Source organism: Giraffa tippelskirchi, chromosome 2 (genome assembly GCF_054371585.1).
Source record: "Giraffa tippelskirchi isolate mGirTip1 chromosome 2, T2T-mGirTip1v1.2.pri, whole genome shotgun sequence".
Classification (NCBI taxonomy): Eukaryota; Metazoa; Chordata; class Mammalia; order Artiodactyla; family Giraffidae; genus Giraffa; species Giraffa tippelskirchi.
Window position 1 is genome coordinate 164674050 of NC_137276.1, and position 24382 is coordinate 164698431.

The 24382-nt window shown below is 36.4% G+C and overlaps 1 protein-coding gene across 13 annotated transcripts in view; it reads left to right on the plus strand.

Moving 5' to 3' along the window:
• Nucleotides 1-24382, plus strand: part of LRCH3 (leucine rich repeats and calponin homology domain containing 3) — a 100401-nt gene that overhangs the window by 59005 nt on the left and 17014 nt on the right. For 4 of the 13 annotated variants that reach the window (XM_081571628.1, XM_081571635.1, XM_081571627.1 and 1 more), the window contains exons 10-16: nt 2600-2676; nt 9597-9648; nt 10027-10176; nt 13595-13645; nt 15195-15248; nt 19343-19414; nt 23668-23716. In XM_081571628.1, coding sequence (XP_081427754.1) covers nt 2600-2676; nt 9597-9648; nt 10027-10176; nt 13595-13645; nt 15195-15248; nt 19343-19414; nt 23668-23716 — 505 coding nt within the window. The remainder of the gene's footprint in view (nt 1-2599; nt 2677-9596; nt 9649-10026; nt 10177-13594; nt 13646-15194; nt 15249-19342; nt 19415-23667; nt 23717-24382) is intronic. The other 9 variants (XR_014077276.1, XM_081571631.1, XM_081571629.1 and 6 more) reach the window with 3 other exon arrangements.

Sequence of the window (24382 nt, forward strand, 5' to 3'; positions counted from 1 at the left end):
CTCTTTAGGACTTCTTTGTCATAAGGCTTTTGAAGTTCGGCATATGTAAAAATCTACCTGCAATTCGGGAGACCCGGGTTCAGTTCCTGGGTCGGGAAGATCCCCTGGAGAAGGAAATGGCAATCCACTTCAGTATTCTTGTCTGGAAAATCCCATGGACAGAGGAGCTTGGTGACCTACAGTCCATGGGGTCGCAAGAGTCGGACACGACTTAGTGACTAAACTACCACCCATGTATAAAAATAAAATGAAGAAGTATTATTCTAAATGATTTAATAACCAGTGAAGAAATATTTTTTTGTATTCTTAGATACTACCTGAAAATGGGTTGTTAAAAACTATTTGAGAGTTTAAACAGTCTGCTATTGTTTAAGTTTTATCATAATACCTGTCACATGCATAGAAATATTATGATAAAATGGGGTATGGCTTATAGACTGTGACTTTTTAAATTAAACTAATGTTTAATGTTTTTAATTAAACTAATGTTACATTCATTTTTGTCATGAAAATTTCATGTACCTCTTGCAGTAGTTTTAGGTAATCACAGTATTGTAAAACCTGGATGATAAGTCACTGATGGTAGCATACTAAGAGAGATTTCTGTTTACTTAAAAAGTCAAATTCACTAAAATTAGAATAAATATTCTCTCATCCAGATTCTAGAATTGTGTCTCATTTAATATGATCCTTATGCCCAGACTTTACAGGAATCAGCTTTAGCCCTTTGGAGTAATTCACCTAAGATTTTCTAGTTATGTACAATATACCTGTTTCTTGGAGATAGACTATAAATAGTTTTACATTTGATTTTTAGATTTTTAGGGGGAATAAGTTGGGTTTTTTTCCCTTCTAGAATACCCATTTTGATGATTTTCTTTGGTGTTCAAGTAGGATTATATTGTTTTTATAGATTCTCATTTGACAAAATACATGCTGTCTCTATCTTTGATTTATAATTTTATTTTTCAGTATATAAGCCATATAACTTAAACCATTTAAGTTTTCATCAATAATGTTTTTTAAATGACCCAATTTACCCTTCAGTTTATAAATGTGTGTTTTAGTCGCTCAGTAATGTTCAACTCTTTGTGATTCCATGGACTGTAGGCCACCAGGATCCTCTGTCCATGGAATTTTCCAGGCAAGAATACTGGAGTGGGTTGCCATTTCCTTCTCCAGGGGATCTTCCTCATCCAGGGATCGAACCTGGGTCTCTTGCATTGCAGGCAGATTCTTTACCATCTGCCACTGTTTCTCTTTTAATTAATACCATGGTGGTGGTGGTGGTGGTTGTTTAGTCACTAAGTTGTAACCTGCCAGGCTCCTCTGTCCATGGGATTTTCCAGACAATAATACTGGGATGGGTTGACGTTTCCTTCTCCGGGGGATCTCCCCCACCCCACAGGTCGAACCTACATCTCCTGCATTGCAGGTGGTCTCCTACGTTGCAGGCAGATTCTTTACCACGAGCCAGCAGGAAAGCCCTAATTAATACCATCGTGCTCGTGTTCAAGTCACTTCAGTCATGTCCAGCTCTTTGCAACCCTATGGACTATGGCCTCCCAGGCTCCTCTGTCCATGGGATTCTCCAGGCAAAAATACTGGAGTGGGTTGCCATGCCCATCTCCAGGGGATCTTCCCCATCCAGGAATCAAACCTGGGTCTCCTGCATCTTTTGCATCACTGGCAGATTCTTTACTGCTGAGTCACCAGGGAAGCCCCAATTAATACCATATTTTACCATAAACAGAAATTACTTTTGAGCTTCCCTGGTGGTGCAGTGATTAAGAATTCACCTTGCAGTGCAAGGGACACTAGTTCCATCCTTGGTCCAGGAAGATCCCATGTGTTGCCAAGCAACTAAGCCTCTGCATCACAACTACTGAGCCCACGTGCTGCAACTACTGAAGCCAGCACTTCTAAGAGCTTGTGCTCTGCAACAAGAGAAGCTACCTCAGTGAGAAGCCCGCACACTAGAACAAAGAGTAGCTCACGCTCGCCGCAAGTAGAGAAAGCCTGCATGCATCAGCAAAGACCCATCACAGCCAAAAAATAAAATAAGTAAATAAATCTTTAAAAAAAAAAGGAAGAAATTACTTTTTACTTTATCTTGATATTCTACTAGCATCCCCAGGACTATTTGTCTAGCATAAGTACAATTTATGATGATGATGAAGTAAAGAAATGTAATCTCCCCAGTGAACTTCTTGTTACCAGGAATATTCAAGAGAGGCTGAGCAAAAGTCAGGGTAGGATCTGTAGGAGTTCCTGTTCTAGAGGAGAGTTTCTGCTCAGTGACCTCTAAGATTCTTTCCAACTTTAACAACTTATCGTTTTGTAAATACTGCTGTATGGTCATTATAAATTATAAAGTACAGTGAGAAGAAGATCTACATTTTTTAAAAATAAATGTTTCTGGATTGTGAACAGTTTTCTGTTTACCAAAGCAGTGATATAGCCTATAATGCTTCTAAACATGAAAATTCACATTCCAAGATTTTGTTAAAATATTTTTAGTGTAATATACTGATCCCTAAATGCCATTGAAAGGTGAACTGTGTAATTACATTGATCTATTTTTCTTTTTTCGGCCTAGGGTTCACCAATAAAGCCAATACCCATGAGGGAATTTCAAAAAACAGAAGACATGAGAAGATATTCACATCAAAATAGGTTTGAAAAACCAGTGCTAATCATTTGTTTCTGTCTTAAAACTCAGTAGTAAGAGCGTGAAATGATTTTGGTTTTGTGTAGATATATGTATAATGAAGGTGTTTAGATACTACATGTTTTAAATATGATGTATTTAGAGCTAAGTGGATGTACCTTTGTGCTCTAGAATAAGAAGTAAAACTGACTTACTGATTCTAAATTCAGATTACCTGAACCACTATCTGTATAATTATTTGAAGATACTTAATAAATTTTATAATGATGTATCTGGATTTATGCGTAAATAGGGCTACATGCATTTCAGGAGTCCAGCGATTTTACTTAAACTTTTGATTAGATGACAGAACAATAGAGAAAACAATATATTCTTCATTCCTGTATCAGTTGAAGTAATATTTTATCTATAATTACTGCCTCACAGGGTAGTTCTAAAATTAGCTTGACCATTTAGAGTACTGCTGCTGCTGCTTCCTTTTTTTTTTTTCGTCAAGAATACTGCTTCTTATTCTTGAACTCCAAAAAGTTTCTTGTCATAAACTGTATCACAATAGTTGAAAAATTCTCAGCATTTGACTTTTTTGCTTCCTTTTTGTTTTTTGGGTTTTTTTTGAAATCTTAAAAAAGTAGGCTTGATAAATCTGTTCTTAAGTAGCGTTAAATTTGTTGTGTAGAAAGTGTCATACATCATTCTTTACTTATATTTGACAGGATATTAAAGTTGTTTAGAAGGCTGAGCTATAGATGAATAAAGAAATTGTAGGGAGAATAATGAAAGAAATCTTATAACTTGGCCTTTTTAATCTTGTTAGTTCCTGAAGATTTAGACGCATTTCATGTCTTTGAAATTTATCTCAAAATGACCTTTTAGTTGCCAGTGTGTCCCTTTACTGAAAATGTGGTTATTTGAGATTCCAATATCATGTGGGGATTTCTTGTTACATTTCCCCATGTTGGATAGACCTCTGCTTTATTTTTGGCCCCTCCTATCTTCTGTGTCCATCATAAGTAAAGGTCAGGATCTCCAGGAAATGGCACATACCCTCAAGGTGAAAGCCAGCTTTTTGCTCAGTTGCCTTACTAAAGTTTTAGTTTTCTGATGCTTCAGTTCAGTTCAGTTTAGTTTCTCAGTCACGTCCAACTCTGCGACCCCATGGACTGCAATACGCCAGGCTTCCCTGTCCATCACCAACTCCCGGAGCTTATTCAAACTCCATCGAGTCGGTGATACCATCCAACCATGTTATCCTCGGTTGTCCCCTTCTCCTCCTGCCTTCAGTCTTTCCCAGCATCAGGGTCTTTTCCAGTGAGTCAGTTCTTTGCATCAGGTGGCCAAAGTGTTGGAGCTTCAGCATCAGTCCTTCCAATGAATATTCAGGACTGATTGCCTTTAGGATTGACTGGTTTGATTTCCTTGCAGTCCAAGGGACTCTCAAGAGTCTTCTCCAACACCACAGTTCAAAAGCATCAATTCTTCGGCACTCAACTTTCTTTCTAGTCCAACTCTCACATCCATACATGACTCCTGGAAAAACCATAGCTTTGACTAGATGGACATTTGTCAGCAAAGTAATGTTTCTGACCCGTATAGAACAAATTACCACAAATTTAGTTGCTTAAAACACACCTATTTATTATATTACAGTTCTGAGAGAGAGAAGTCTGGGCAGGCTTGTTTTGGTTTTCTGCTTAGGGCCTTACAAGGCCAAAGTCAAGGTGTTGGCTAGCCTAGAGTCTTACCTAGAGACCCTGGAGGAGAATCCACTTCCAGGCTCATATAGGTTGCTGGCAGAATTCAGTTCCATGCAGTTGTAGATTGAGGTCTCCATTACCTTGTTAGCTGTTAGCTAGGAGTCATTTTTGCTTCTAGCGTCCACCCACATTTCTTGGTTCATGGTTTCCTCCATCTCAAGCCAGCAGTGATGGGTCAGATCTTCACATTTTAAATCTGATTTCCCTTTCTGCCACATCTCACAAACTCTCTTGCCGTCCTCTTCTGGTTTTCATGACTTGTAGGATTATACTAGGCCCACCTGGATAAGGTCGACCAATTAGTAACCTTAATTCCATCTGCAGAGTCCTTTTCTGACATGTAACATATTTATTGGAGTAATAACTAGGGGAGGAGATCATGAGTGCCAAAAGTCTGCCTACCAAACCTTAATCCAGAGTTCCTGTTTTTTAACTTCTTTTTAGAATCTGTGGATTTTTTTTTTTTTTTTTGGCACTTCAGCAGTGCATTTTAAAAGATTACTTTATTGAACAGTTTTTTTGTTTCCATTGGAAGAGTCAATCAGAATATGTAACCTGCCACAGTGCTGGAAACTGAATCAATGATTACTGTTAACTAGGTGTTTCAAATCTTTATATCAATACAGTCTTTGGATAAGAACTCCATACTTTATCCCCTGTCATCAGTTGAGCTTTAAGATCAATACATACCTCATGTTGCTAAATATCTCATATGTGCTAAGTACTTTTTTTTAGGTATTGGGAAATAGCAGTGAATTTCACCATTCCTATCCTCCTCAAATGGAATCATGAATTAGAACCTAGAAAAACAGAATCACCTCAGAATGGCTGGCAGCTCTCAGGCTCACAAGACTTGCCTGTAACCTGAGTAATGTTGTGTTGCTGCGTGTGTGTGCTTAACCCTGTGGACTGTAGCCTGCCAGGCTCCTCAGTCTATGGAGTTTTCCAGGCAAGAATACTGAAACGGGTTGCCATTTGCTTCTTCAGAGGATCTTTCCAACCCAGGAATCCAACTTGTGTCTCCTGCATCTCTTGTGTTGCAGGAAGATTCATCACCTCTTGAGCCATGGGGGCTTTCCAACCTGAGCAATATATTAACCTACAAAGTGTCGATCAGTCCTTCTGTTACAAAGACTGAAAGGAATTGAGTTAGTTTATAGACTGCTATTTGCTTGTTAGTCACTGCTGAAAAAGAAAAGTTGAAAAAAAAAAAAAAGAAAAGTTGTTTGCTTTTTTCCTCCCAATTCTCCTCCCCTCCCATCGCCCACCATGTACATTTCTTCCTACTTCCCCCACCCCCACACAAACACAGACACTATTTGCCTGAGGATTAAGAAAGGCAGGGGGGTATGTTAAGAGTATTATGATAAATTAGGAAGTGTTTTATAACTGCTTGCTAAGATGGAGTAAATAAATTTTTAGTTAAAATAACAAAACTGTCATTTATTTTATATATCAAAAAAAATTTTAAGGGCTCACTTATAACCTGATTGGCATTTTAGTTCAGGAGAGATGATAATGTCAGGCTAGGTCCTATGAAGTTCATTAATTTCCACTGGAAGCAGTATAGAAGGATATTTTTAGTTTCATGTTACGTAGACAAAACTAGAAAAGCTACTTATATTAAATGTGATACGATGAACAAAGCAAAGCAGAAGGGCAGTTCAGATTCTGTCATACAGAGGCACAGTTCTGGTTTACCCAGTTCAAATAAGTTCAAGATTTAAAAATGCATAATTACAAACCTGTATTTTTGTATCAATATCCCATATTTTTGAGAGGAATATACCACTGCCATTTGTTTAGACAGTATTTCTTGAGCACTGCAATAGTCTGGTTATGTTCTAGGTCCCCGATGTCACATAGTTAACCTTTTAACAACGTTAACAACAGACAAATAAATGTAACAAATACTTGTCAGGTACTGCTCAGTGCTACAAAGAAAAATAAAGTAGGATGAAAGAGTTAATACTGAGTCAGGTTGAGGGGAAAGTGAGAGCAGTTTTATGAGGTAATGATACTTTGATCGAAACCCGAAAGAGGAATCAAGCATTTTGGCTGTCTAGGGGAGGAAAAGTCTGGGCAGAAGCCATGACAGAGGAACATAACTTGGTGTGTTCAAGGAACACTAAGGAGTGTAAATAAGGCAGAACGGTTTTGAAGTGTGAGATGAAAATTAAATTGTGGTTATGTTCTACTTGAGATGCTGCTAGAAATTCAGTGGTGTTACCAGGTAAGGAGGTCTAGATATATAAGTTTAGAGTAAAGGGGAGAGAATTAAGGCTTAAACAACTGGATTGTTGTTGTTATTGTTTGGTCGCTAAATTGTGTCCATCTCTTTGCGACCCTATAGCCTGCAGCACACCAGTTTCCTCTGTCCTCCATTGTCTTCTGGAGTTTGCTCAAGTTCATGTCCATTGAGTTGGTGATTCTATCTAATCATCTCATCCTCTGCTGCCCCTTTCTCCTGTTGCCTTCAGTCTTTCCCAGGGTCTTTTCTAGTGAGTCAGCTCTCATCTCAGGTGGCCAAAGTATCAGAGCTTCAGCTTCAGCATCAGTCCTTTCAGTGAATATTCAGGGTTGATTTCCTTTAGGATGGATTGATTTGATCTCCTTGCAGTCCAAGAGACTCTCAAGAACGTTCTCCAGCATCACAGTTCGAAAGCATCAGTTCTTCGGCACTCAGTCTTCTTTATGGTCCAACTCTCACATCTATACATCTATACTGGAAAAACCATAACTTTGACTATACAGACCTTTGTTGGCAAAGTAATGTCTCTGCTTGTATGCTGTCTAAGCTTGTCATAGCTTTCCTTCCAAGGAGCAAGCATCTTTTAACTTCATGGCTGCAGTCACCATCCGTAGTGATTTTGGAGCCCAAGAAAATAAAATCTGTTACTGCTTCTACTTTTTCCCTTTCTATTTGTAATGAAGTGGTGGGACTGGTTGCCATGATCTTAGTTTTTTAAATGTTGAGTTTCAAGCCAGCTTTTTCACTCTACTGTTTCACCCTTGTCAAGAAGCTCTTTAGCTTCTCTTCACTTTCTGCCATTATAGTGGTATCATCTGCATGTCTGAGATTGTTGATATTTCTCCTGGCACTCTTGATTCTAGTTAGTGATTCATCCAGCCTGGCATTTTGTGTGATGTACTTGGTGTATAAGTTAAATAAGCAGGATGACAATATATAGCTTTTCCCAATTTTGAACCAGTCCATTGTTTCGTGTCGTTCTAACTGTTGCTTCTTAACCTGTATACAGGTTTCTCAGGAGACAGGTAAGATGGTCTGGTACTCCCATTTCTTTTAAGAATTTCCCACAATTTGTTTTGATCCACACAGTCAAAGGCTTTAGTATAGTCAGTGAAGCAGAAGTAAATGTTTTTCTGGAATTCCCTTGCTTTCTCTGATCCAGCAGATGTTGGCAATTTGATCTCTGGTTCCTCTGCTTCTTCAAACCCCAGCTTGTATATCTGGAAGTTCTCAGTTCACATACTGCTGAAGCTTGTATTAACGGATTTTGAGTGTAACCTTGCTAGCGTGTGAAATGAGCACAATGGTATGGTAGTAGAGACAAGCAGGAATGGTTATGGAAATAGGAGAAAGAAGGTCATGTCCCAGAGGCTAAGTGAATAGACATTCTCAAGACACGTGGAGAGAGATAAGCAATCTCACATACTGCTGATAGCTCAGGAAAGTGAGGGCTGAGAAATAACTATTGGATTTGGACATGTAAATCCCCCAAATTGAAGAGAGCAGTTTCAGTGAAGTTGTGACGACATATCCAGATTGGAGTGGGTTCAAAATAAAATAGGATGAGATGAAGTGGAAACAATGAATTCAACCAACTTTTAAAGAGGTTTGGTCTAAAAAAAAGAGGGTAAAGAAATGGGGATATAAAGATGTATATTAAGAAGTTTTGCTTAAAAAGCATTATTAAAGAAAAATGTTCAAAGCAGGGCACATACACCCACTTGAGATGGTTTTATATGATCATTTCTGGTATAGTTTATCTATAGATGGCCAATGAAAGCTATAAGAAGTGTTAACAGTGAAGCCGGTAGTCTGGGACAGGCTTGCACTTAATGCCAGTTATTCTAGTACACGGTCCTGGAGGCACTCATCTCTCATTCTTTCCTGGTCATATCCCAGTTAAAGATCTTACCCTACCAGTACACTCCTCGCTTTTCTTGCAAGACTTGTGACTGAGTATGCTCTGGTTAGGCGTGCTAGGATAAAGATTGGCAAGGATTAATAGAAAGTTAAGGAAGATTTAAATCTCTGCCTTTAACGTTATTTTAAATCTTGTATAGGAAGTTATTAAGTAATTTATTTGGTAGCCATTAAGTAATTTATTCTGTTCCTTTTAAAAATTATAAACAATTTATTCTGTCAAAGTTTTTTTAATGCCTAGAAATTTAAAAAACAATTTTGTGAATACTTCAAAGATTTGGAACCAATATAAGAAAAAAATGTAGTGTGAAAGAACAATAGAATAGCTTAAGTTTTTGTTTTCTTACATATTATGTTTTTAAGCTTTAGGAAATACAACAGGAAATAAATACCAAAATATAAGAATTAACACTGATAAAACTGAAAAGCAAGTTTTACTGTTTTTTTTTTTAAGCATCAAATCAGATTTCATATTTTTCTTAAAGATAAAAATCAACAAAATCTTCAGTTTTGTTACTAAAATTGCTCTTCAATTAAAAATGGGAGTAGATGTGCTCTACACATAAAGTTATATGTTCTGTAGTATTCCAGAATTGTGTTGATAAAGTGGCCTGTATATAAACCATCTCCATGTACATGTATCTTGTTTCAATCCTAGTAATAAAGAAGGTGTAGTTCTGTGAGCTATAAAGAAACAATACTGTTTGAAAAGTGATCTCAAATAACTATCATCAGCACTGGCTGACATAGACGGTTGTTTGCTATGTATAGCTTGATCGGTGATATCACGCGAAATATGAGTTGGAGACATCAGGTGTTTCTGTGGCTTAATTTAATGACTTGGGCTCAAGTTTATAAAATGCAGTTGGTCTTTCAGTGTTGACCAGACAGTTTGCCTGCTGACTAATAGAAAGCTATATTAACAGTAAAATTCCACTTATCTCTTATTTATCTGTCTTACAAAGAGTTTTTTCTTTTCTCTTTTTCTTTTTTGGATCAGGGTTCCAGCCGAGCCATCTTCTCTCTTATCACTATCACCAAGTCACAATCAGGTAAAAAAAAAATTTTTCCAGTCTTAGTTTCTTTTTAAATTAAGACGATTTTCTTCTTTTATAATACTTAAGTTGCAGTTAATTCCCAAACATCTATAAATTTTATTACCTGTCTCTTCAGTCTACAATTAATAATGTATGCACCTGATACGAGTAACAGTGTTTTAGACACCAGAGAGAAAATAAGTCTTTATAATACATAAAAGAACACAGCGCAGAAATGGGAAAAAATTAGCAGTAAGCACAACTGAAGAAATGCTCAGTGAATGCAAAGTAAAAATTGCTTGGGTCAGCAGTAGTTTCCCAAAATTGATAAAGAATATTAGTAAGTTGATCTTTATCCCTGCTTGCCTATGCAATATGACCCTCTTGTTCCAGTTTTCACAGACAGACCTGGAACTTCATCGGAGAAGAGAACAGTTAGTAGAACGTACTCGGAGAGAGGCACAGCTTGCTGCCCTACAGTATGAGGAGGAGAAAATAAGAACCAAGCAGATTCAGAGAGATGCTGTCCTGGACTTTGTCAAGGTGAGTTCTTTGGGTTCATTGAATGGTACTCTTAAAGTTTCTTAGAAGTAAGTGCCTATCTGTTTCACTGAGGCAGTCAGGTTTTATTGTCTTCATGGGGGAAAAAAATGGATAATCATAAGAATTCTTGAGTAAATAGTATAACTGTCTCCTCTTTGTGATTAGATTAATTGTCCTCAAAGGTAGATAGGCTTGAGGATAATCAGAAGTGATTGATCTTACTTTTAGGACAGTGATAGTCTCTTACTTTTAATTAGCTGTCTATCATTAAACCTATCACTTTACTGTCCAGCTGCTGTTTCCTAAATCTCTAGTGCATCATGAAAGTGAAAATGCTGTGTAAACTGTAAAGTGCCATGAAGATTTAAACTATGGTTTCTGAACCTATCACTAGCTTCCTTACCTCAAAAATTTGCAAGGCTCATGGGCTTAATACTTTAGTCATCTTAGATTCTTTCCTTTCTGTTTTCTGCCCAGCTACTCAGTTAATAATCCTTATTAATACTTCTGTTTTAAACAAGACTATATAGTTGTCTCTAAATCTGGCTCACTATTTTGGCCTGTGTTACTTACATCTTTTTGTTCTGCAATCACCTGAGTTTTTTTTTCTTTTTAAAATAATTATTTATATTTTCACATATTTACTATATGTCTCTCCCAGGAATTCCCTGGTGGTCCAGTAGTTAGGACTCTACGCTCTCACTGCCACAGGCCCTGGTTGGATTCCTGGTCAGGGAACTAAAATCCCACAAGACTAGTGGCTTGGCCTATATATATGTATCTGTCTCTCCCATTTATCTGTAAACTCCATGAAGATAGGGACATGTTCTTTCTATCATGTTTATTCACTCATGTTTCCCTAGGTCTAACCAAGCCTTAGCCAACAGTAAAGCTCAGGAAATACTTTTTAAATGATTGAACAGATGAATCACTCATCCTCTAAATGCTTTCTCTTGTTTCATAACTGTAGCCAAAGTGTATCTTCTTTAACTACCATACACAGGATAAATTCTCTTATATTTTTTTCAAATGTATGAAGCCTGCAATGATGATATTTGACGGCCAGAGAGGATAAGAGTTTTCCTAAGGTTAAATACTCAGCTAGTAAGTGGCAGAGCAAAGATTCTAATCAAGACAGACTGAATGGAAAATGGAAATGAAACGGATGGAAAATAAATAGTTTCTTTAAAAAAAAAGTCTTGATGGTAACTAGACTTACCATGGTGATCACTTTGATATAGAAATATCAAATCATTATATTGTGTACCAGGAACTAATATAGTGTTGTTGATCAGTTATAGTTCAAAAACAGACAAGCTCATAGAAAAAGAGGTCAGAATTGTGATTACCAGGGGCATGGCTTGGGGGAGGGAGAATTTGATGAAGGTATCCAAAAGGTACAAACGTCCAGTCATAAGATAAATAAGAATTAGAAATGTAATGTATTAATACAGCATATATGTTAAATGTGAAAGTTTTTAAGAAAGTAAATCCTAAGAGTTCCTCATTTCATCGTTTTTTTTCCTTTTATTTTGACTCTGTATGAGATGGTAGATATTCACTAAACTTATTATCGTAATCATTTCATGACTTCTATAAGTCAGATCATGGTGCTCTCCGCCTTAAACTGATACAATGCTATGTGTGAATTATCTGCTTAGTCGTTCAAGTCATGTCCAACTCTTTGCGACCCCACAGACTGTAGCACACCAACCTGCTCCGTCCTTGGGCATTCTCCAGGCAAGAATACTGGAGTGGGTTGCCATGCCCTCCTCCAGGGTATCTTCCCAACCCAGTGATCGAACCCAGGTCTCCCGCATCGCAGACAGATTCTTACATCTCAATAAAACTGGAAAGAAAAAAGAAAGGGGGACAGGCTGGCTCAAATCCCTGGTCTATGACCAGAATGCTATACTAACTCTCAGTTAATGATAATGGCTAACACATACTATGTCCTAACTGTTGTTCTATGCATTTTACATAAAATAACTCATTTAGCTTGCCTTATGTAGAAGTCATATAACTAGTAAGAGATAATTACATTGTAGATAGCCTTGATTAAATGTCAGATTAGAGTTTGATCTTGAACAGTTAGGCAGACAAGAGCAATTTTAGTTCTTAAGCAGGAGAAAAACATGAGAGGGAAGGTACTTCTAAGAAACTAATGTCATGTTAGAATATATTAAAAGATGAGGAAAGAAAGAAAATGAAATAGAGAGTAATTGCAGTAATTAGATGAAGGCATAAAACTAGACAATCTCTAAGTTTCCTAAGGAAAAGCAGTGTTGTCCAGGGATAAGGTCCTAGTATCAGAAATACCTGAATTTGAATCTAGCTTTGCTACTAGGTGTATGCTTGACTTTCGGAAAGTAACTGAGCCATTCTATGCCTTTATTTTCCTTATTTGTATAATATTTAACAGTTAAATATCAACTATTTCAGAATAATTGTGGCTGCACCTAGTACTTTCATTAGTATGGTATGTGCTACACCCCTTGCTATCACAAAGCGTTTTATAAAATAACAATAAGAGTTTTTAGAAGAAGCATCATTATGTCCTATACATAGATGTGTAGTGAATGTTGAAAAATTATTGACAATGAATGGGGAAAAAAAAGGTTCCAAAGCAAGATTTTGAGGCTAAAAGAATGGTTTTAATGGGAATTAGCTTTGTGGAAAGAAGGTCAGGTTTAGAGTCAGAAGACATAGGTACAAATCTCAATTCTGCTGCTTACTTTGTGACCTTGTACAGACCATATAAACTGTTTATCCTCAATTTTTTTATCTTTAAAGAATATGATTGTGATGTTTATCTCACAGAATAAAAAGAATCACTTGAGATGCTGTGTATAAGAACACATTATAAAATACAGTGAAGATATAGTGAGATTATTCATTGACGTAATAACAGAAATTAGCAATGAAAGGGTTTTTTTGGTTATGTTGAACATAAGATGACAGTGGGGTTTCCAGGCAGAGAGTTTCCACAAACATTTGAAAATACAAGCCTGAAATTTGGCTGATGGGAGAGAGCTAAAGATGTTAGCATTGGAATAATATTTGAAGCCATTAGAGAAAGAAAGAATGATTTATTTCATTGAGAGAATTTAGTGAGAGAGCACTACTCTGAATATGTTTTTATCCGTGTACATATTAAAAAAAAAAACATTGTTTTTAAAATGTTCTCTTTATAGATGCTTGTATACACAGAAAAGTACTGTATATCAGCTTACTGCTTTTCCTCATTTAAAATATAAGCTACTTAAGGAAAGGGTGGCATCTTGTAGACATTTAATTTAGAAAAGTGTCATACATAAAGAGATACAGAAATTAATGTGAGTAGTTACTTAATAAATAGAATTTTTCATTTCCAGTGTTTCAAATTCTAACCAATTTTCCTTTCTTGTGGGGTATATAGCAAAAAGCATCGCAAAGTCCACAAAAACAATACACGCCCTTAGCTGGTGAGGTAAGTATATATAATCACCTTTCTTTGAAATTTCTTATTACTGCAATGAAAATGAAATAGTTTGCATGTGATTATCATATGTTTTTAGTGATCAAATTGTTGCCATTTTCTTTTTTCCCTTCACAAAAATCTACTTACTAGGGAGAAAAAGACACGGGCCAGGAAGTTTATCACAATCTATAGATCAGGTTTTTTTTTTTAATTTATAGACATCCATCTGGAGGTTATTTATTACCCTCCTTGCATCCCCAGCAGAGATATGATCTCCCTCATCCAATTTCAAAGCTTCTGTGTAATGAGAGATGGTCCTGAGATCTGTATCTAACACAGGTGATTGGTGTCAGTATTAAACCAAAAGCTGTCTACATAGTATTTCCACTTCGGAGCTCATTTCCTAAGTGTGTATGTTATTGGTTATACTTTGTACACATTAATTTTATCATAAGTTGTACATTTTCATTACAAACTGACATGTAAGATTAATTGCTTATTAACCTTTTTAAAAATCTGTGCACCTGTTTTGATCTGTTAAACTGATACTTACTAAATGAGTGTTTTTCTTGTAGTTGGCTTTTTCATTAGCTATTTTCCTTTGTCTTTTTATTTTTTGAGTTTATGATCACCACTTCCTTAAGAATGCATAAAGGTGTTTTTTCATGTGAATGATGACGTTTTTTGTAAAATAAGTTATTTGAAAACACGTGGGGCTTTATAAGTATCAGTTTTCAGCACAGTGTTTTCATAGCACAAATGTTTCTAGATTGGTAAAATATATTGGAAATGTTTTAAATTATCCATTATAAAGTTTTAAAAATCTTATTAGATATATAATAACTTTTGTTATTATATAATAAATTTTGTTATTATATTAAGTTTTGTTCATTTATTTGAGAACTTGGGCATTGGTGTAACACCTGAAAGATTCACTCAAGCATTTTCAGTTGTCTTTTCTTCACATGGTAATAACTGTACAAACCTTTGACAGTCAGAGTTTGATAAGTTAATATACTCTTCCTTTTTTACCCTAACATTTCCTTCTTAATGATCCTTCTGGAGTAATTCATTATATAAAACTAAAGCTCTTCAGGAAAATGACATGTACAGTTTTAAAATTTCCAGTTGTACCCTTGTTTTGTCTTAGAAAGGTAATGAAGAGATGCTTGGAATAAGAGGCGTGACTCTTGGGTTTATTGTTTTGAATTTATCACTAGCTGACTAAATAACCCAAAATTCTCTATGTTATTGCTGCATCTGTACTTCAGCTTTCTCTTCTTAGAACGGAATAATTTCCTGTTCCCTCCTCACTTTAGAAAGCTTTTAGGCAATAAAATCATATTTGAAATTATTTAAGCTCTTTAGAAGAAAATCATTACTCACAACTTACTAGCTGTTATGATGCATGAATTCTGAATGACTGTGAATGTGGCCTGTATGTTGGCATCTTTACAAGTATGTGTTAATATGTCTCTCTCCTTGTGTATTTGTGAAATTCGTCATGTGTGTGCATAGCTTGGTTTTGACACTGCTTCATTTTTCTCCACCTCTCCAGTGTCCCTTCCCATCCAGAAGGTCTCAGCACACTGATGATAGTGCCTTGTTAGTGGTAAGAACCTTGCACAAAATGGAGTTTTACATTGCTGTGTCTCGAGATTGGAGAATAGCTATTGTACTTTTCATTCTGAATTGATCTAAATACCATAAAACATGATGAGCATCATTACTCAATGCTTTACAAGTAGCTAGAACTGTCTCCCTTCATTACTTTTCATGATTTACCCAGTATTCCAAGTATTCTGCAGATGTGATTCAAATACCTTTGTTAGTGTTCTCAAAAGTAAAACATCTGCCTTGAGGACCATATTGGCTTTATATGTGTATTGGAGGAGAGGGCATAAAATAATAGTTTTTAAAATGTGATTTCTAATTGCAGATGTACGTTGTTAATCATTAATTTGTTTTGTGAGTCGCCTGCATGATGAATGGTTCCCTTATTACTTCATGATGCTAATTATATGACTGTATATTTGATACCCTATTTTATTATCTTTTTTAAGCTACTGAAAATCCCAAACTTTTAAAAAATACTTCCATCTCAAGATTATCCCTCCATACCCATTTTATGTTTTAAACTCAGGGAAACATTAACTTGGAATGCTGTCTACTGATCTTTGTTAACATTAGTTTGCTTTTCTTTTTTAATTTTATTTGATTTTATTGAACACATGCAAATTTAGAAGATACCTTAAAACACATTGGTTTACTTTTATTGTCTGTTTCGTCAGCTGAAAATGAGTATAACACAAGAACTTTATTGAGAGTCTCATTTTTATCATCTTTGCAAGAGAATTCTAACCATTTACACAACTAGTTTTCCCATCATGTTTTATGTTACTTTTTTCACTGTAGTATTGAAAACCAGCAGTTCAAAAGCCTATTGTCTGTAGCAATTCCTGTCTTAGGAGCTGGTAACTGCTGCCACTGTGCATACTATTGCATGAACTACATACATCAGTCATGAGATTCCTGTTACACAAACTTTCATTGTCAAAATCTCTGTGTTCTGCAATCATCATTTCCTTTAAGATGGATAAAGCACATTTTAACTGGGCAGTCTTATAAAGAAATAAGCTTCTGGAGTTTCAGTACTGGCTTGAGAAGCAAATAATAAATTAATGTAGAAAAATACTGAGAGCCTTTGATGACCTAGACACTGTACCAGCATTATTTCATTCATCCTCACTGCAGCCTAAAGAGCTAAGGGTAAACTTAACACCATTTTACAAATGATTACTGAGGCACAGAATGTTTTGTCCAGATGTGACTTCTCCAAGATCACATAGCTAATAAGTACAAGGCTGGTTCAGATCTAGATCCGGGCGACTTGAAAACCTGCATGAACATTGTGCTGTGTTGCCTCCTGTACACTTGAGGGAATTGAAGATGAGATTTAATAACACGTATAGTAAGTGCTGAATGCCCAGACGTTTTTATTGAGGAAAAAGTGGAATTTGGAAAAACAGCCACAAAATCCCCCCTTAGTGTGAAATTTGAAATTTCAGCCATTTTCAAACACATACACTTGTATTTTACTTAATAGTATTCATGTCTGGCGTAAATTAGATGGCCTTTAAAAGCAAGAACCAACATGTGTCCAACATGTACACAAAGATCCATTTTTTAAATCATGCCTCTCCTCTGATCTTATCAAAACTACTCTTAAATGACTTTTGAGAGCTTAAGTATCATCTTCATATGACAGAATAAAGTCCATATACTTCTTAACATGGTCTGCAAACCCTTTAGAATAAGTTGCAAACTTCTTAACATGGCCTGTAAGTTCCTGTGCACTCTGGGTATTATCTGTCTCTCATCTCTGGGCTCATGCTATATCAGTATTTTTTTCTGCCCTGCAGATATGAGAAACCCTTTTCCACCTCAGGATCTTTGCAAATGCTGCTCCCTCTGCATGGAATGTCTCTCATTCCCTGCATATACCCCTTGGTTGATTCCTACTGATCTATCTGGTATCAACTTAAATGTCACATCCTTAAAATGGCTTTTCTGCAACACCGCTTACCCCAAATCAGTTCTCCACTGTTACTCGTCTTCATACTTTTAGGTGGGAGTTTATTGTTTTTTATATCCCTCCCCCAACGATAGACTGTTTCGTGGGCATGGGGATATTCTCTCTTGCATTTACCTATGTATACTCAATCCCTATCATAATTCCTGGGATATATTAGTTATTAATTACTAATAAGTAATTCCTGAATAATTTGGAAGTTTTATATATTCTTTAAATGTAATAATTGCTCATTTGTTGAGGTGGTCAAGTGGTTAGGATTAGGTGTTTTCACTGCAGTAGCCCAGGTTCAGTCCAGGGAACTGAGATCCTGCAAGTTGCATGGTGTGGCCAAAATAAAAAAATAATATCACAGTCAGATAAAAAAAGAAAAAGTTGTCAAAAAAAAATAGCTTCGTGATGAGAAGGTCTGATGATACAGCAAGTATATGTTGAATTTGATTTAAAGACCTTGAAATACGGGATTTGATATAAGTATTAGAAATGTTTAATATCTGTTACACTAACATTCTCTTAGGGTTGCCCTTCAGGCTCTGTTGCTTTCGTATACGTTGCATCTGTATCTAGCCCATCTCTAGATGCTAGCAAGTATCTAGACTCATTTCACTTCCTCTTTTCTCCATTCATTTTTTCCTTCCTTGCCAACGTAGTGCTAGATACTAGCAAAGATTTGGACTCATTTTACTTCCTCTTCTCTCCATTCCTTTTTTCCTCCTTTTGCCAACGTAGTGCCATTTAGCCTTTTTATACTTGAGATTGGGCTTCCCTGGTAGCTCGGATGGTAAAGAATCTGCCTGCAATGCGGGAGACCTACGTTTGATCCCCGGCATTCAATTCCTGGGTTCGGAAGCTCCCCTGAAGGAGAACATGACAACCCACTCCAGTATTCTTGCCTGGAGAATCCCCATGGACAGAGGAGGCTGGTGGGCTACAGTCTGTGGGGTCTCAGAGTCAGACATGATGGCGACTAAGCACACAGCACATACTTGAGATTGACAGTAATTCAAGTCCATTTGATTATAAGCAAGCCCAGGAAATCTAAACAAGTAAAAGCATATAAAATGTTAAGACTGCTGTCACAATCTGTTCTTGGTACATTTCTTTCTTCACTTTTTTCTGCCTTAAGATAGATAATGTTACTGTGAGTATTACATGCTTTTTTTTATTTTATTGACCATCTTACCTTTTTCTAAACACCACTTGTGATTCTGTTCATTTATCCCATGATTAAAGTATTTGTGATCATAGTTTAGTTTTTTTTTAAATTATTTAACTTATAAAGACTTTAATATCTTAAGCCTTTGGCATTTTTAACAGATAAAATCCCACCCAAGCACCCTTTGTGAAAGTCTTGTCTTCTCTGATTTCCATTCCCCACCAGTAAAAAAAAAAAATATTGTCATATTTTGAACAGCTTTTATCTGTAAAATTCTGTATAATAGATTATAACAGTATCTCTAATATAGTTAACTAATTATATGTATTCATAGATTGGTGAAAGGATAAAAGATTCAAACAAAAGGAAATTGTATGTTTTAGAGGTCATTTGGACTTTCACAGAAGCAGAAATGAAATGCTGGTTCATCCTTAAGGTGTGATGCAAAACCCTTATATCCTGGCATCTCACACCAGAGCCATTAAACTGAATTATAATAAATCTAATTTGGATTAATATTGAAAAAATATTGCCCTTATTCATGCCAGTTCTGGTCAGTTAAAATGAACTCTTTGACTGGATTTGTTTCCCCTGTCATAGGAATAGCACAGGACTCATTTGTTTCTAAGGCTGTTTTGCTAAAAAAAAAAAATTCTATTTTATTTCTATATTAAATATTGTCTTTCACTTCTTGATTAGTGTGGTATGGGGTATTGAAATAGTTGAATTAAAGGTGGAGAAACTGTTAAATTACAGGCCTTTTCTCCCAGGTGTTCTCTTTCTGCCCTGTCAATGTCTTAGTGAACCATTTGAAAGTTTGTCAGTGACCTTTCCTTTTCTTCTTTTACTGAGAAGATCTGCCTGCCTGCCTGCCTGCCTGCCTGCCTGCCTGGCTGTCTGACATTTTGCTAACATAAACGCTGCCTTCTGTTTCTTCTCTTTTTCTTTTGCAATTTAGTTGCTGTCAGGTGTGAATCAAGTGGGTTATGCTGCTACCCTGCCTCATTCTTCCGCCTTCAGGCCTCTTCAGGTATCAATATATCTCGTTACTGTAATTTACCAGGAACTTTTGCAAGTTTTATTATGCCAGAAACATAGAGCCTTCGTTAATTCTTTATATTGAGATTTTGCTTGAAATATTGTAATTTTATTATAAAAGAATTTTTTGATCATGAGTTTACTTTGTAACTTTGTTACTATTTTACTTTGATCATGAGTTTTTATTTGAATTAACTCTGTTGGCTAAGTGCATGCGAAATAACTTGAGTCCCAGTCTCCCAAACTGGGAGACTGTCCACTGCCAAAACCCTTTTATAGTAGGGGTCAGTAAGCTATGGTCCCTAGGCCACCTGTTTCTGTTTTATTGACACAAAGCCACTCCCATGTTCAATGGCTGCTTTTGTGCTTAAATAGGAAGTTACATTGGAGATCATATGGCCTGTAAGTCTAAACTAAAAACCTGTGGTATTTTATTTTCTGAAGGCTTCCCTCTAGGGATGATAATTCCATACTTATTATCATATGGTACATAAATGGTTAATAATCTTCATTGTCAACCAGGTCCTCTCCTTGTCTAACTTAATCTGTCCTCCTGTGATTTACACCTCACCTGTTTCTTCTTTTCTTTTCAGAGTGGAGATTTTCTAGTTATTTAGTAGTTCTTATGTAGGTAGAATCTTTATAATTGAAAATTATTATGATGCCTCCCTTGTCTTCTCTGTAAATTAAGCTTTGGCCCTTTTATGTACCTTTCCTAGCCTGTTTGTCCTTATGAACTTTCACAAGTTCTCTGCCCTCCATTTTGGCTCCATTGTCTTCCTCATTAGAGCCCACATGGTGCTGAGCATGAAACCAGGGTTATTCACATCTTAACGCTGAGTGTTAGGTTGGGGCTTTCCTTTACAGTGTTCGTTTTACTCAGTACCCACTGTAATTCTCAAATGTTTTAATTATACTCCTAAATGATAATACAAGATGGGGAAACAGTGGCTGACTTTATTTTTCTGGGCTCCAAAATCACTGCAGATGGTGACTGCAGCCATGAAATTAAAATACGCTTACTCCTTGGAAGGAAAGTTATGACCAACCTAGATAGCATATTAAAAAGCAGAGACGTTACTTTGCCAACAAAGGTCCATCTAGTCAAGGCTATGGTTTTTCCAGTAGTCATGTGTGGATGTGAGAGTTGGACTATAAAGAAAGCTGAGCGCCGAAAAATTGATGCTTTTGAACTGTGGTGTTGGAGAAGACTTTTGAGAGTCCGTTGGACTGCAAGGAGATCCAACCAGTCCATCCTAAAGGAGATCAGTCCTGGGTTTTCATTGGAAGGACTGATGTTGAAGCTGAAACTCCAATACTTTGGCCACCTCATGCGAAGAGCTGACTCAATGGAAAAGACCCTGATGCTGGGAAAGATTGAGGGCAGGAGAAGGGGACGACAGAGGATGAGATGGCTGGATGGCATCACCAACTCGATGGACATGGGTTTGGGTGAACTTAGGGAGTTGGTGATGGACAGGGAGGCCTGGCATGCTGCGGTTCATGGGGTCGCAAAGAATTGGACACGACCGAGTGACTGAACTGAACTGAACTGAAATGATAATAATTTCTAAATATTGTATCTTCTGTTTTCCTGCTTAATTTTTATTTGTGAACATTTAAAATTTTCTAGCTTACCAGAATACTTTCAGAAATGTGAGTCATGTCCTTCCAGATGCTAACCCCAACTTACATCTATAAACCTGATAAACCTTTTTGGTTCTTATTGAAGCTACTCATACCTGGATGACTCCTGAAAAAACTTTCTAATTCTCTTCTATATTAACGTTTTGCTAGCCTTTCTCAGCTACGTTTCTTATTTGAACAACACAGAAAATTATCTGAGGGACTGTTCTCAAAATTCTTTCAAGGAAGGTATGTAAGAGAAAAGTTAATTTGTTACAGTCGGTATCAGCATGGTTTGAGCTAATTATTTTAGTATACTAGAATGCAAATCAGTTGGATTTACAGTTTCAATAAAAATATACTTTAGAAGTCCCCATTTTATAAGTCCCCTCTAGTCTGGCTTTGTTTTTCATTACACCCAACTGTATGTTATCTTTTGGTACTTCTGGAGGTGAGAACATTTGCTGCCATTCAGTGGAATGTGTTTCAGCTCTTCCTTATCTAGTTCAGTTCAGTTCAGTCGCTCAGTCGTGTCCGACTCTTTGCAACCCCATGGACTGCAACACGCCAGGCCTCCCTATCCATCATCAACTCTCGGAGTTTACTCAGACTCATGTCCGTTGAGTTGGTGATGCCATCCAATCATCTCATCCTCTGGCATCCCCTTCTCCTCCCGCCTTCAGTCTTTCCCAGCATCAGGGTCTTTTCAAATGAGTCAGTTCTTCCCATCAGGTGGCCAAAGTATTGAGTTTCAGCTTCAACATCGGTCCTTCCACTAAATATTCAGGACTTATTTCCTTTAGGATGGACTGGTTGGGTCTCCTTGCTGTCCAAGGGACTCTCAAGAGTCTTCTCCAACACCACAGTTCAAAAGTATCAACTCTGGTGCTCAGCTTTCTTTATGGTCCTACTCTCACATCCATACATGACTACTGGAAAAACCATAGCTTTGACTAGACAGACCTTTTTGGCAAAGTAATGTCTCTGCTTTTTGATATGCTGTCTTGGTTGGTCATAACTTTTCTTCCAAGGAGCAAGTGTCTTAATTTCATGGCTGCAGTCACCATCTGCAGTGATTTTGGAGCCCGAAAAAATAAAGTCTGTCACTGTTTCCAGTGTTTCCCCCTCTTTTCCATGAAGTGATGGGACCAGATGCCATGAACCTTATCTAGTAGAATTGCCTATAACTTGATCATTTTATTCCTAAAGGTGTTAAAAGTTTCTAATCTATCGCACAGTAATAGGTCTTTTTAATTTTTTTTTCCCTCTGTATCTGGAATAATCTCTACTTCTTATGTTTTTCAATTTGTACCATTGGTCCTTCAACAGGTCTTTGTTTAGCTTAACTAGCTTTCTCCTTCCTATCTCATATTCTTTGAAGATAAGGATAGTCTTTTGTTCCCCTATAAAGATATCCAGCTTTTGCCTCGCTTACCTATTCATTCCCTTTACTAGTGCCTGTTGCTCTTACTTTAAACTTGTTATTTAAATTCCCATTTCTTCTCAGCATCCTAAACTTAGTTTATTGGCATCTTTACACTTGATGAACATGTCTTTTTCACTAATGAAGATGTGATACAGTTCTTCACTCAACAATGCAGCTTACTTTTTAAGTCTTAATTCTTGGCCTGAGAGTATCAAATCAAGGAATCATTACTTCAGAATTGTCTTTCAGATCAGTCTAGGAATTTTCTCAACAGCATGACTTCTGTTTATTATTTATTTATAGCAGTTAAAATTTCCTTTTGTCATTAATCTCACCTACTCAACTACAATTTGAGATAAAAGATTTCTGAAAATATTGAAACCCAAAAGGGAAAAAAAACCATGGGAGTATGTATATGTGTATGTGTGTGTTTTAAAGTCATTCTGTTCAAAAATGTCTCAGTTAACATAAATTATTGAATACAACTCATTAATCATTGAATAGAACTAGATATCAAGGCCTGAAAAACTTGTTAATTCTACCTTTTGTTGATTTTACTCCTCTGCCGTGTCTTTAATATCTTTAACCCAGCTAACCAATACTTCTTTTTTAATTAGCTTAATCTAGTCCCTTTTTTTAGGTATACCTTATACCAGTTGAGCTACTTCTCTCTCCTTTATAGTTCCTTAGGTCAATAAATTAAAAACATCTTGGATTCAAATATTAGTCTCAAAATACAGCATCATCTTGCACCATCTTATTTCCTAGCTGAAATGAAGAAACCTTCATTACTCTTTCTTAAAACATTATTTGAGGAGTAGAGGAGAAATACTTTAGAAAGTATCCCAGAAAAACACTATTAGAAAATAAAATTTTATTTTCTCCTATACATTTCCCAATAAAATTTTCTGCCTTAGGGTGATTTAATTTTTCACAGTCTTAGGAAAGACCTGTTACATAATAGGACTAGCTTTAGAGAATACGTTACTTAAATCTTATATTCTCTAGAACCAAGTAAGAAATTTGGCATTAAAAAAATATTCAAAATTAATTTATTATACAAAATTCTTATTTCTAGATTTCATTTTGAATAGAGTTGCATGATTTTTTTTCTTTTATAGTCCCCAAGTTAACCACAAATGCAAAGTACCTCTTCTTCAATAATAATTATTGATGTATTTATTTCTCCACAGAATGATGACAGATCTAATGCTGTATCAAATTCACCTACAACAGAAACAGGTAATAGACACAAAAGTACAATTAACCACATCCTGATTATAATTCTTTACCAGGATTTTCCTGATAAATTACTTCTTAAATGGCTGTGGCTTCCTTTTCTGAAAAATCAGGCACAAATATGGGAACTCTGCACATTTTTCATTTTTTAATTCAAGTGGTTGTTCAGCTACTCAGCCTTTTGTTACAAAAAAAATGAGCATTTGCTAGCAGGGCTGTAGGTCAGCACAAAACTATATTTAATATATTAACATTCATTCTGTCTCTGTTGATACACCAAGAATAACATGACAGTTAAAAATACATACATGAAACTTCCCTGGTGGTCCAGTGGTTAACAATCCACCTTTCAATGCAGAGAGTGTAGGTTTGATCCCCGGTTGGAGAACTAAGATCCCACATGTCGTGGAGCAGCTAAGCCCACATACCACAACTAGAGTCCGTGCACCACAGTGAAAGATTCAAACAAACAGAGAATTCCCTCGTGGCCTAGAGGTTAGGATTCCAGGCTTTCACTGCCATGATCTGGGTTCAATCCCTTGTTGGGGAACTAAGATTCCACAAGCCATGTGGCATAGCCTAAAAAATAAAAATACATACAAACAGCCCTCCTGTTTTCAGGGGTTACTTTTCTGTACCAGATTTTTCTATTAATAAACAAAATTAATA